This window comes from Chrysochloris asiatica, unplaced genomic scaffold (assembly GCF_000296735.1).
Source record: "Chrysochloris asiatica unplaced genomic scaffold, ChrAsi1.0 scaffold00087, whole genome shotgun sequence".
Taxonomy (NCBI): domain Eukaryota; kingdom Metazoa; phylum Chordata; class Mammalia; order Afrosoricida; family Chrysochloridae; genus Chrysochloris; species Chrysochloris asiatica.
In genome coordinates, this window is record NW_006408605.1 from 9,490,215 (window position 1) to 9,504,640 (window position 14,426).

At 50.3% G+C, this 14,426-nt stretch overlaps 1 protein-coding gene across 1 annotated transcript in view; it reads right to left on the bottom strand.

Annotated features, from left to right (window-relative positions):
* Positions 1-14,426, bottom strand: part of NRG2 (neuregulin 2) — a 311,783-nt gene that overhangs the window by 1,976 nt on the left and 295,381 nt on the right. The window contains exons 6-11 of the mRNA XM_006866225.1: positions 11,093-11,116; positions 6,742-6,844; positions 4,409-4,532; positions 3,965-4,092; positions 2,944-3,171; positions 3-409 (exon numbers count right to left, since the gene is read on the bottom strand). Of these exons, the coding sequence (XP_006866287.1) occupies positions 3-409; positions 2,944-3,171; positions 3,965-4,092; positions 4,409-4,532; positions 6,742-6,844; positions 11,093-11,116 (1,014 nt within the window). The remainder of the gene's footprint in view (positions 1-2; positions 410-2,943; positions 3,172-3,964; positions 4,093-4,408; positions 4,533-6,741; positions 6,845-11,092; positions 11,117-14,426) is intronic.

The window sequence follows — 14,426 nt, forward strand, 5'->3', positions numbered from 1 at the left end:
GCCGCGAGCGCGCGGCCGCGGCGGTGGCGGAGGCGCGCACTCCTGCGTAGTCTCATACTCGTCGTCCTCTGGGATACGAAACGGGCTGGCGGGCAGGCTGCCCAGGCTGCCGCCGAGCGCGCATGCCCCGCGCCGCGGCCCCGGCCCAGCTGCGGGGTAATAGTAGCTGTCATAGCTGCGCTGCATGTCCACGCCGGGCCCGGGGCCGGAGCCGGGGCCTGGGGGTGCCGGGTGCCGCAGTAGCGGCTGCTGCTCCGCCAGGCGGTAGCTGATGGGCGCGGCAGGAGGCAGCGACACGGCATGCGCCGAGTTGGGAGATGTGATCTCGAAAGTCGGCACCTGCGTAGCCAGCGAGTAGTGGAAATCCACGGGAGAGAGGCGCGCAGGTGTGGTCAGGGCCGACACGTACCTGAGGGGAGAGGAGAAAACTTGAAGCAATGTTCTTGCCCTGAATCCCACCTGCAAGAATGATGGCGCTAATACATTTCCTTAATCTCGTCAAGCCTCAATTTCCTTATCTATTAACTGTACCAAAGTACTCATTCCATAGTGTTGTTGTGAAGATTGCATACATGTTATCAGTGGGATGTTTTAGCTCAGTACCTGACCGTTGGATGGTTATAGGTACCAATGCTTAGATTGGAGCAATTTATATGCACAATCTCATGAAATGGAGTCCTAGTGTGGTGCTGTGAGTTAATGCGCTGGACTGCAAAGAAGGTTTGAACTGCTAGGTCGGTGGTTCATGCTCTCCAGCAGCTCCTGGGAAACCCTATACAGGGTCGCTATGGGTTGGTACCCACTTGATGGCACTTAACAACCTCATGAAATACAGTAATTCTGAAGATCCTTACATTGCTTCCATATTATATAAGGGAATCAAGACTCAGAACATTTAAGTGACTTATTCAAGGATCACATAGTAAGGAAGTGGTAGAAGTGGAATGTGAACCGAGGTCAGGTAGGAATCAGGCCTCATACTGCCTAATTCTAGAAGTTAGTAGTCCCAACCCATTGACCTGACCTGGACTCATTGCTGTTCCTGCAGGGACACTTCATTCCACAGCATGATAGTTTAACTGGGAGAAAGATTCCTTCTTATATTGAAGCCATAATCTGCCTTAGGGAAGGTCCTCAGCCCAGGGCTGACAGTCACCAAGACCCCACTGAGGTGAATCTGCCTGTGGCTAAAGATCCCCAGTTCCTCCACACGTTTGCTCTTGTTAAGAGCTTGCAGGCTGGGACCAGGACACCTGTCTTTTTTCTTTTTCCATGTCCCCAACCTCTGTCCCCAGACCATCATCATCTTCCCCAAGCACTGTCCACTTAAGGGTAGAGACCACACACCTCCATGAATGATCTTCCAAACTGCATAGCTGGTACCTTACTGCTCTCTGGAACGAGCCCAGAGTCCCCATTACTTTCTCTGAATCACCTATGCTCTTTCCTCTCCCACATGCACATTCAAATACCCATCAAGTTCTCCCCATGCCCTCCATCTTCCCCGGTACTCTACTTCATTCTGGACCTTGTTGCCTCACTCTGGTCATTGTCCCACTCCAGGTTCTCTCCTTCAATCCCTTTTCTATGTAGTTCCCAGAGCAACTTTTTAAGTCATGACTGGGCTTCAGGAAAACATTCCCACAACAGCTCCAGACCCTGGTCCATCTATCTGGCCAAGCTCTACTCCCACCACCTACCCTGCTCCCGGTGCATCACCTCATCAGCCAAGTTCATGAGCACCTTAAAGCTGTTCTTGCCTGGAATGCTTTTCATCTCTCTATCTCTTACTCTCCCACCTACCAAATAGAAAGTCTTTTTTATTTTTAGAGAGTCTTAATGCTGTGGTTATTACTGGTAACAACAGATGCACCTAGTGAGCACCAACTCCATGCCAGGTACTAAGCTAATTTTACATACATTCTCTCAAGTGACCTTCGCGACAGTCATGCATGATAGTTATCCCTGTTCTACAGCTGAGGAAACAAAGGTACAGAGGTGATTAACCTGTCCAAGGAGGTGGCAGAGCTGGTCTTGGAAAACCTGGCTGCATACCAGGGCCTACCTTCAGACTGGATTTCTCTCCCTTGGACGAGGCTCCTAAGTGACATCCTGTGCTAAGCACTTTTCTATAGATAGCTGTGAGCTACTAGCTAAGGTTTGTGGCTGGGAGTTCCTCATGAGCAGGAACCAGTGGCTCATCTCTGGATCCCCCAGCAGGCCTGCCCAGTACAGGGCCTGGCATGGCATAGGCCGAGTTGAGAACATCTGCTTCTCCCCTTCTTCTGTGGCCGAGTTCCTGGTATTGCCACCTTCCTCTACTTTCCTCCCATCAACTCTTAGACTCTACTTGCCGAGGGTCATTCTAGGGCTGAGTAAGGGTGAGAGCAGGTCCCCTGTGATTGTTCTCCCCTCTGGCTAACAGTCAGGGAAGAAGAGGCATTTCCCGGTTCTCACTGCATCCATTGCTCAGGAACCTGGCCAGCACCTTAGGGTCTTGCTGATGCTGTTGGACCTGCAAGCATTCTTAGTTTATGCCATCCTGAAGTGATCAGTTCCCTTGCCACCCCCAGCTGCCCAGATGCATAATCTTCGTATCTTTCTGTTCCTGCTGAGACACGAGGCCTCTAGGTGACACCAGGATAGGGTGGCCATATGTCCTTTTGTTTTAGTCCAATTATTAATAACATTCTCTTCTACTCTAAAGTGTTCCAGTAGAACAATTAAATTATATGATCACTCTATACCACGTACACTGGCCCAGCAGTAACCCAGTCTGGCCCTGAGCAGATCATTTAACCTCTCTTAACATTTAACCTGTCTAACTTAAAAATATGATGGGGCTTTCTGGAATATTGCTGAGGTGCCCTAAGTGTTTGTTCTGGGTCAGCAGTGCCAGCTCTCTGGCCAAGAAAGGGCACTGGTGATGGGGTAAGGACTGACCTCTCGCTGTGTGGAGAATCCCGTAGGGAGTCTATGGAGTCATGATAGTGTGGCATGGCTGCCCTGCGCTGCTCCTCTAGGCTGTAGGCTGCTGCCCGTCGCGCCCGGGCCTCCACACATGCTGGACTGTTGCACTTGCTGGTGCCCACTGATGACAACATGATGCCCGACTGGGAGTCAGAAGTTAGGCTCTCAGAACGCTCCAAGCTCCACGTGTGGCTCTCATGTCTAGGGAAGCCAGGTGGGGACAAGGCAAGGGGTTAGGAAGGAGCAGGGCAGCCCAGCAGGACTGGTCCCATGGCCACCCCTTCCGTGGTTCCTCATTCCATTGCGGGCTCCCTTAGTTCATTGCCCTTCTTCACTCTGGGCCTGATTTGTGGTTATCACAAATGCCTAACCCTGATATTGGGAGAAGGGCTAGGGTCCCATGGAGGGATGGACTGTAATATGCAGAGACTTCTTCCTTTCCAACCTCAGGGCCCCTTTTTTGGGCTATGTCTACCCCCATGGTTTGTAGTCACTTATCTCAGGGAGCCCTGCCCTCGTGACAATATGTGGGCTTGTCTATTCCACAGACTGCCCAGGGAGAATGGGGCTAGCCAAGTTGTTTCTTGCTTTTGTGGTTGTGTGGGCTGGCTCCCCCAACTCTGGAGATAGGCTAAAGTAGACTATGATTCTCATGGGTAGACTCAGGAGCGAGTATCAAATACTCTGGATGTTTGAATGAGGAGGCACTTTATGCCAGATAAAGGGAGTTCAAACCAAAACTAAATGGAAAGGTGGGAGCTAGTGATGCAGGTATTCCCCTGGGCTAGTTTAGGAAAGGCTCCCTGAAGGTCTGGAGAAACGTTCACTGGTGGAGTTTGGTTTGAAGCCCCATCTCCTTCCTTCTTGTGGCCATTTAGGGGATCTCGGTACAGAGCCTGGCTGGCTGGGGTGTGTGTGTGTGTACTCAGGCATGTGTGTATGAGTGTGCACACAGCCATTAACATAAATGGTGGGGGTCTTGGTGTGTGCCCACCTGTGGCTGGAGGTGGGTGTGGCGGTAGAGCAGTGGTGAGAAGGAGAACAGGAGTGGCTCCCAGAGAAGGTGGTCTCAGTTTCTCTCCGGATGACATGATCTGTGGCTGGTACATTCTTGGAGATATACTGAAACAGAAAGGTGGTGGGAGTTAGTCATGGGCATCTCCTGGTAGGGATGGGGAAAGGGGGACCCTGACTACAAGGTTGGGAGGGGTCCACTGGATGAGAAGTGACTTGATGTTGGGACAGTGATGGCCCCAGCAGATTAAACTTTTCCTTGAGGAAGTGGGCAAAGCAAGGCCAGTTACCCTGCAGAGGTAGTGTCTGGTAAGCAGGGCTGATCATGAGCAGGTGGGCATCTGCCCTGACCCACTTTTGCAGGGGGCACAAAAAGCCTGGCTGTCCAATGAGGGCTCAGAGGGGGTCTGGGAATGCTACTCACATCTGCCATCTGGATCTCTTCAGGGTCCAGTCGTGGATGGCTGGGCCCGTTGGCCAAGCTCCGGTTCTGGTGGGCTGGGCACATGTTCTGCCGGAGATGGTTGTGCATCTGCTTCCGTTGTTTTCTGTGTAGGGGAGGGTGGGTTAGCCTGGCAACCCACTCCAGCCTCCAACACAATGTCTGAATGTCCCTAGCCTCCCTGACTTCTGCCCTGGACTGCTGTGGCCATTTATTGCTACTACTGTACCCAGGAGTAAGCTGCCCTTTGCTAGGACCATCACCATTTGCCCCCCTCACCATCAGCCCTACCCTGTAATCAGCAGGGCCCAAACATAGTGGTACTGAGTTTTGGCTTTGCTGAGAAAGCAGAGCATCGCTACTTTCTAGGTGTGTAACCCTCGGCAAGTTACTTAAGGTCTCCCTGCTTTTCTTTCTTCACATGTAAAATGAGATACTCAAGACTGCCAAGAATTGCTGCTGTTGTTAATTGCCATTGAGTCAGTTCTGACTTACAGCAACCATGAACAGGACATCAGAGACTGTAAACTTTAGGGGAGCAGAAAGCCTTTTTCCTACGGAGCAGCTGGTGGGCTTGAACCGCTGACCTGTGGTTAACAGTCCAGTGCTTATCCTACAGAGATATCCTAGCACAGTGCTGGCTTTGACTATGTCTCCTCTACTGGCCTGCAAGCCCCATGAGTGCAGGGACCCTTGGCTGTCTTGTTCTCTGCGCTATACTCTGTGTCCAAAACAGTGTCTGTTACAGACGATAGCATGTAAACAAATAAACGAACAAGATACTCTCACTAAAGTGCTATGGAGAAAATTACGAGGGTGTTATGGTCAGGCAGTCATGACTTGTGGAGCTGCTTTGCATTTGTACATAGTAAGTGATCAATAAATTTGTGTTACAACAATTTTGTAAATGGTTCAAGGGTATTAAAAGCTTTTCATTGGTCCTCAGCATCTTGTTTTTCTTTCCAGCCCTATCACTGTCCTTCCACTCCAGCTTGCTGCATCCTTGGAAGGTTGTTTCTGATCCCATGGAGCCCTACTGTCTGGCTGCTGAGCGTTTGCACACACTAATCCATCTTCCTGGAACACCCTTCCTCCTCTTCATCTGCTAACCTCTGCTCATCTCTCAGGACACAGTCTAAATTCTGCTTCCTCAAGAAAACCCTTCTTGCTTCCTAGCCAAGGTTAGGTATCCCTGAATGTGCTCCATGACACAGGACCTTTCACTCGGGGCACTGACCACATTAGTGGGCCAACTGAGATGCCTGGTACAGTGTCTGGTGCCTAGCAGGCATTGAATGAATGAATGGTGAAGAAATCAGTAAAGCAGTGGAGGTCAGAGGAATGGAAGACATGCTTTTCCCCTAATTTTTTCACTTCTCTGGGTTCTCTAACCCCAACTCCCTTTGTTGACCCCCTTTTGGCCTTTCTGGTTCTGGAAGGAGGGGCCCTAGATTTCACAGACAGGGAAAGCCGGAGTTCAGACTCAGAGGCCTAGTTTCCCCAGAGGCAGCTGTGCTCAGATCCTTGCTCCCCAGATGTGAAGGGATGTGATAAACCTATCATTTTCCTGTACTACACCACTCTACAATCTTTGTTGGCTCCCCACCCTTGCAGGAGAAACGCTGACTACCTTGCTTGACACCTGAGGCCCAATGATACCACCAGGGCACAGCTGTCTTTTTACTTACAACCCCTTTTTCCCCTGACCACCCTTTCACTCCAACTAGTCTGGGTAGTTATATTAAGGGAACATAGCTGACTGGTCTGTGTGTGTTTCTTAGCTTGCACTATTCTAGTGAATGGCCCAGCAACCCTTTCTTGTCTATTTATTTGCTTTGCCCTGAGGTTCTGGCTCCATCTTTCCTCAGTCTAGAGTGGCCCAGTCCTACCTTCTACATGCTCTTGTCTAGACTGATCCCAGAGTGGGTCCAAGCTTTGTCTTGAAGTCTCTTTCTTTTCCTAAGGATGTAGCCCTCCTCTCTGTACCCTCCTTCTCCGCTACCCCGGTAGGGAGATTATTGGGTCTGCTGCACACTCTTGTTCAGGTCCTCTGAAGGACATACTGGGATCATTCCCATTTTACAGATGAGAACACTGAGCCTTTATCAATTTGCTCAGAAATGGCAGAGCTGGATTTGAACCCAGATCTGTCTTCCTCCAAAGCCTGTAGCCTCACCATTCTTTGTTCTCCCCACTCCCACCTCTGCTACTGCTTCTTGGCTTAGCCCTTTGGCCCCACATTCAGGTGTGGAGGGCTGAGGAGAGTCTGTTCTTGAAGGCCCTCCCCTGACTTGACCTGCATTCTTGCCACTCACTTGGTCTTGCAGTAAGCTACCACGCAGACGATGCCCACGACCAGCAGAGCCACACAAATGCCGGTGATAGTGAGGACCCGCTTCTGGTACAGCTCCTCAGCTTCTGCAGAGGCAGAGGGGATGTGAGGGGTAGGCAGGAGGTAGACCTCATAGGGACAGTGATGCAGAGACTCCCCTACCCACCACCCCACCAAGCCTGACAGCTCCTCTCCATCCATCTACCTCCACCAGTCCCCCACACCACGATGCTCGCTCCTGGATTGTTTTCTGCTCCCCACACCTCCCCCGACTCTCACCCACCCAAGGATCTGGTCACACACAACTACCCTTGATTCCCCTTCCCAGAGAACATGAGTGGACAATGTAGGGGGATGGAAAAGGATAGGATGGAGAAGTCTCCAAGGCCATAGGGTGAGTGGGGGTGGGTGGGAGCAGCCCAGAGACCCTGCCCTACTCCACTATGGCCTGGTGTCTAGAAACCACTTTGGTGACAGGGCGGGAGTTGTTCCTAACAGCAGTTAACATATAAAACCTGGGCAACTCAGACACTTGGTTCAACTTCCCCAGAAGGTGAGAGAGGTTTGTTCTGGGCTGGTGGCAGGACATCAGGCATAGAAGCTGCAAGGACCAGGAATGGAGACAGAGCAGACCAGACCTGTGGGGAAGGGGCAGGGACCCACAGCAGCCCTGGGTACAGCTGGGAGCTGAGCTAGGCTGGGCTTCAAAGTACTTTGAAAAGGTTAGTTTATCTCTACCCTATACTACTTGGCTGGGCAACCCCTACCCACTGGAACAGAGAAAGCTGGGAAAGAGTAAGGAAAAAGGTGACAGCACCAGCCACAGTCAAGATCTACAGCCCAGGGACTCTACTCTCCCTCCTGTACAGGCTATCCACCGCCCCCTTATCCCCCAGCTCCGGGATAAGTGGAGGCTGGACCACAATCCCTTGGCAGAGCCCAGAGAAATGTTCCTACCCTGAGAAAAGGTTTGTAGCACCTCCTGGGGCAAAGGTATACATGAATGTACAAAGCCTCCACACACACATCCCTATGCTATACAGAGCCCTCCACAAAGAAACACGATGTACATGTCCGGAAGAGTGTATGCACCGGCACACGCACACACAGAACTGCAGTCAGTGTCAGGCACACATACACACACCGTCATGCTCACTGACACAATCACATGGTGACTTAAAATAAACACAGGTCACCAGCTTCACTTTCCCCGTTCACTCCTCAGTCCTCTCCAGGTATCCGTCTCCATCATTCCTGAGACTGCTCTGGTTTGGGCCATGATGTCAAGTGCAGTGGTCAGAGCCCTTTCCTCAGCTGACTCCCTGATTCTGACCTCGTCCCACCCACCCCCTTCCCCACCCCCGGGGATTCTGGATGTATGATTCCTTCAACTTTCTGATCTTTGTTGACCGTTTCCTCCTCTTCTAACCAACTGTGGATTCATGGCTACCCTATGTGTGTCAGAGTAGAACTGTGCTCCATAGGGGTTTCAATGGATGCATTTTTTTGGGGGGGAAATCATCAAGCCTTTTTTTTTTAGGCACCTTCTGGGTGGACTCTGATCTCCAACCTTTTGGATAGCAGCTAAGTGCTTTAACTCCTCTTGTCCTACCTGTGTGGAAATTGTAGGACTTGGGGCTCTTTGGCAACTCAATCTGCCCTCACTCCTTTGGGAGTCTCCTCCAGATTCAGATGTTTGATAACATCTATGTGCTTTCCTGTTGTTGTTAAGTGCCATTGAGTTGGTTCTGACTCATAGCATCCCTGTATATATAGGGTTTCTGACGAGCAGCTGGTAAGCTTGAACCACTGATTTTGTGGTTCAAACCCACCTTGCAGTCCAGTGCGTTAATTCACAGTGCCACACCAGGACTCCTTCATGTATGTGCTCTCAAATATATATGAAGAGGTTTCAAAAGTCCCTGAAAAAATGGAATGAAAAGACAATGGACTGTTTCCATGAACGATTTTAAAGCCTTCTCATATCTCCTGCCCCGACTTCCTTCTCCCTGAGTTTCTGATTCATGCAGTCAAGGGTTGTGGCCAAACACTGATTTCCCGGTCTGTCTCCAAATCTGCTCCCTTACACTTCCCATTTCATTGATGAGAGCATGGCCTTGCCTATTACTCAGGCGGCAATCATTCTCCATTACTTCCTTTCTTCCCACCTACCCTTATAAGGAGCTCTGGTAGCATAGTGGTTTCGAATCGGGCTGTGAACCGCAAGGTCAGCAGTTCGAAACTACCAGCTGTTCTGTGGGAGAAAGATGAGGCTTTCTGCTCCCGTAAAGATTTACAGCCTCGGAAATCCTGTTCAGGGTCGCCATGTGTTGGAACCGACTGGACGGCACTTAACTACAACACCCTTATAATACTCCACCCACCAGCAAGTCCTTCCAGTTCCACCTTCCCAATAGATACTGACTCTGGCCACTTCTTACCATTTCGATCTCTTCCAACTAATCTAAGATGATGCCAATCCAAGATGGTGACTGCAAATTACTTCTAACTGGTCTCTCTGCCTGCCACACTGCCCTTCCTCCCACACCATAGTCTAATGTCTACCTCAAAGTCAAATCTACTCACCACCATAAAGCAGATCATTTTACTTCTTGGCTTAAAAACTCATGAATGACTTCCCATTGCAACTAGAGTCAAACTCAAAGACATATCCAATCTTTGAGGCTTCAGATGACATGGCCCCACTTCCCTTGACCCCAGAGCTTGTACTCCTCTCCCTGCTGTGCTAGACTCACTGCTGCTTGCCAGCCATCGAACAAGGCAAGCTCAATCCAACCATGTGCTATGTCCTTGTCACAAATATTCTTTCCCCAGTTGTTTGGGGTGGCTAGTTTTCATTAGAGCACAGCCCCAACACCACCTCATCAGAAAAGCCTTCCCTGAACACTTGGCTAAAGTAGCTATCCACCCTGGCCAGGTATTGCTCTACTAACCTGTCTTATTTCTGTATAGCTCTTAGCCACACCTGACACTTTTCTTCTGGGTTTGCTACCTGTCTTATGCAGAAAGACTCCATGAGCTCCTTTATGTCAGGGCCTCTATAAGCGGTAGCCTGCCTGGGTCTGGGGATTTCTGGTGCTCAGTAGTTATTTGTTGAGTTGATGAGTGGATGACTATTCAGACCATCCTTACAGACGCAGACACACACCTACATGTACACAGACTCACCTCCACACACTCGCAGTTCCAATGGCACAAAGATGCTTTACCATGTTCCTCTGCACCCTCCCCTCCTGCACTGAGAGACCTAATAAGACAGGTACACTTCCACTCCCCACTTCAGAGAGCTACACACAGCATACACACATAGACCTATGGCCTGGCCCAATCACGAACACCATACAGACTCTTCTACCCACCCTACCAGTCAGCAGAAAGACACACTCTTATATATGACTTGTAGCTTTTGTTCTCTAGATATTTTACTGAGAACAGTTGATAGGGCTAACTAGTTGGTGGAGGAACTAGGGTCTCCTCAAACCTGCCACAGAATAGCCTTTTCATCACTGCAGGCTCCTCAGCATGTCTCCTCAAAGAAGCCTCAGATCCTTGAAGCCCCTGTATTCTCCTGCTGCAATATGTCTACACACTTGAAGCCAGGGTGGAGTTGCCCAACACAAAGCTAGAAAGTTGGAAATACTGAGCCCATAATGTCTTTTCCAGCCCAAGGAATCTTCCAGGGGCTAGAGGGCAGCAGAAGAAGGAGGTAAAGTTCTGAGTTGGATCGAAGGGTGGGGGTGGGAGAGTAGGCACCCAAGGCCAGCCCTGCTTAGCCCTGCCCTTGCCCATCTTGCCCACAGATATATATGAGTCCCTTTGTGAGGACTGATCATGGAGTGAGTGACAGCCTCAAGCAGATGGCAAAGCTGGGTAGACACAAGCAGAGGGCAGACAGACAAGGAGGTCATCAGCCACCAGCCTGGTGCCGAATGAAAGCAATGGAAATGAGAATGGTGAAAGGAAAGAGGGTAGAAGTCAAATTGAAAGGGATGCCTCTCTACACAACTCTCCACACCAGGATTATGAGGCATCCAGACATGGGTTCTAGTGTTAGCAACATTCCTGGCTCTTGTCTGGCCAACCCATTGGGCTGCACACAGCTCAGAAGGGGTCCCTTCCCTTCTGAGATGGAGGCACATGAATGCCTTCATGAGTTAAGGATAGGGCATCTTGATGGGGCCAGGAGAGAGTTCTGGAATCATTTCTTTTGCATTGTTTTGGAAAGGAAAGAAGACATTATCACACATGGTGTCGGGCTATGGAGAGAGGCTTTGAGGATGGCTCTGAGTGATACATAGAGGTGTCTGTCGTACCCTTTAATTCAAATCCAAGGTGCTCTGGTAGTGCAGAACAGAGGAAGGTCAGAGAGGGGAGGGGTGGAAGGAGAGAGAGAGGGAGACATGGGGGAGGGACAAAGGGAAGGAAGGGAGAGAGAAAGACATGTTGGTCAGGACTCTTCAGACACTGGCAGCCAGCCTGTGAGGTGAAAGCAGGTTAGTGGTGTCCCCACCAGGCCCCCTGAACTCCTTCCCTGGGACCCAGTCCCCAAGAGCCCCTGAGTGGGGTGGAGAGGAAATGTTAGACTCAGCAGGCAGGGCAGGTTCTTTAGAGATGAGCTGTGGGAGTTAGTACCTGGTGGGGAGGCAGAGGTGCAAGAGTCAGTTGGCAAATGTTCTCAGGGAGGAAAGGGCAGTTGGGTGAGGACCCTAGAAGCCCCCAATCTTCCCCTCCAACTCCAGTGCCAGGGCCTTCAGCACTCTCAAGCCCCACCTGGAAACAACTGGCCCAGGGCCCAGCTCACTGAAAGGGGCCTGTCCCATGCCCCAGCATCCATGTTGGGGCCTCTTTTCTTACCAGGATTTTCTCTGTTCAGAATGAGGGCATGGGGTACAGGGAGGAGACAGGGAGAGGAGGCAGGCACCTTCATTTGACATTCCCAATTTCCTAGTAGCCTACAGAGACCAAGCCACCACAGGGCTGAGCCTGATTTCACTATGTGGAAAATCAAACTGCCACTTGGGACAAGAGACACTTGTAGAACACCTGTGTTCCTCAGGTGGTGGACAGTCATACTCTGAAGTGGAACCATGTTATAAAGGTGTGCTCTCAGGGCCCTGAGAGGTAGAGATCCAGGTCACCAAAGCCACTGTGAGCTCTGCCACTGTCCCACTCTGTCCCTAGGCAACACCCAATCGATCTTGGTCTCAGTCTCTTCATCTGTTAAGTGGGGATCAGGCCCCATAGGATCTCTGAGAGGTTTGTAGACCAGGCTGTGCTTCCGAATGTTTCAAATGAATAGAATTACCACTTCTGGGGCAGGCAGGAGCCTAGAAATTGCAAGTATTTAAAAAAAAAAAAAATCACCTATCATTCTAACAGCACCTATCTGCAAGCCTTGACTCAGTTTAATCCCTGATATGATGTGTGGATATGGACATATCCTAGTCCCTGCTTCCTCATTTGTCAAAAGTGCCTGTCTAGAGTCAGAGAAAAATGTGAACAGGCCAGGAATGCTTGAGGCTTAGGCGTTGCCAGCCAGATTTGCCCAATCTGTAGCCTCTTCATATGTACAATTAACTTCAACTAGATCCAGGGGTGGTGGTGGTGGTAGTAGGGAGGTGAGAGGAAGAGCTGGAAATTGTGTTCTGCTGTGCTTATCTCCTGCAGAGGAAGGAGAGGACAGGAGGAAGCCGGCAGGAAGTCCTGTGGATTACTCTATCTCTTCACTTCTGATGGAGACACCAGAGGGTTCTACTTTTGGAAGAGGGCAGGAGAAGAGGGCAGCTGTGAGCCAGGGACACAGATGGCTCTCACTGAAAGTAGCCTGAGGAACAGGCCCTCCTGTTCAATTGAATTTTTGGTTTCTTTGTGGCCTTACCACTTGTGGAAGGAGAAAGTCACCAGAAGCACAACCAGGTCTACCCCTATCTCAGGTCCTCCTAGGGCTTGTCAGCCATACTGAGCAGATACAATGAAGTTGATAAACTCTAAAGGTCCTCAGGGCAACTCTCACTGAAAATTCGTTCTGTGTTCCCAGGGATCCTCCAGGCAGCTCCAGAGAGCTTCCCTGAAAATGAACAGCTCGGTTTGTTTTCAACACTAGGGGGCACTCAAGAGGACTGTGGTTCATAGGGCTGGTCTAGGCCTCACTTTTGGATAAAGCTGTTACATTAAGTGAGGTAGTTGGGGTCCAGTGGTGCTAGGACACTTTCTGAAGGTCACATAGCAAATTAGGTAGCAGAAGGAGGACTGGAGGCTGGGGCATTCCTGGCTATTCTGCTTGCTGTACCGAAGACAAAGGCCATCTGAAAAACTAACCAGGGCTCCCAAAGTCCTTTAAGAGTTTCACCTTTTTGAGAATCAAGTGGTAGTCGCAGCAGCTCCTGGGGCTTCTGACTCGTCTTCCCTTTGAGAAAAAAGTCACAGCTAACTAAGGTTGATCAGCGTGGCCTTTGTGAATGGTGATGCTGTTGAGGGCGTGGCTAGTCACCAGACAGCAGTCCTGCCTCCCTCTCATTGGAAAGTAGGAAGGTGGATTCTGAGGGGCCTCCAGCTAGGTGCAGCCCTCTCCCGCTCATCATGTTCACTGTCACTCAGCTAAGATGGGGCTGGCACCACCCAGTCACAAGAACGCCTACTGGGTAGAAATTTGCATATCGACCAGTCACCATGGCAACCCGATGCTGTATTTCCAAGGCCAGGCCTACCAGACAACATGCAAGTGTCTCATCCTGGACATGTCCTATTACACACAATCACAGGTTGCCTGGACAAGGAGGGAGTGATATGGGCCCCAGAGTACATGTTTGTGTGAGCGTAGGCCTGTGGGCTCTTTTGCACGGGGGCAACGTGCAGAGATGGACAAGCTTGGGTTCTTAGAGTGGAGGGGCTGTCAGTGGATGAAGGAAAAGCTTCAAAGTGCTATTTTGCCCACAAACTGTGTTTTTTGGGCTCTGCAACAGGTAACCTGGTCAGATACTTTGCTCAGAGTGCTGGGAGTCAGATTCTGGGACGCTTTCAGCTCTGACACCTGTAGCTGGGAAAGGTGTTACACATTCCTCCAACCACAGTGGCAGGCTCTTGACTAAATCCTTCATATGTCATTTCATGTCATCCTCATGGGAGCCCTATAGGCATAAATGTTATTAGCCCCATTTTACAGATGAGAAAACAAAGTCAGAGGTTAACTGCAGTTCCAGAACTATTAAGTTCAGAAGCTGGCATTTTTATTCAGATTTATCTGAATCTCAAGCCTGAGCACTAAGCTACCACTTTATATCACCTTTTCAAGACTTACCTGATAGATAAGTACATGGTGTGCTCTCTGTTAAGTACTTCAATATAAATCCTTTACTAGATGGTAACAGTAATAATAATGATAGTACTGGGCAGCGTGGCTGGGTGCTGCATTTCCAGGCTTGTTTCTGGGGGCCTGTGGACCTGCTGACCCTCCCAGCAGATCTGAGCTGAAAGCTGAAGCAGCCCAGCTGCCAGAGAAGCCTTGGATAGCAGCCGAGTTCCGGAGGGGCTGGGACTCCCTGTCCAGAACAGACCCATAAGTCAGAGAGCCTCTGGGTCTAAGGGTGAAGGAATACACACACACACACACACACACACACACACACACACACACACACGCCTATGGGT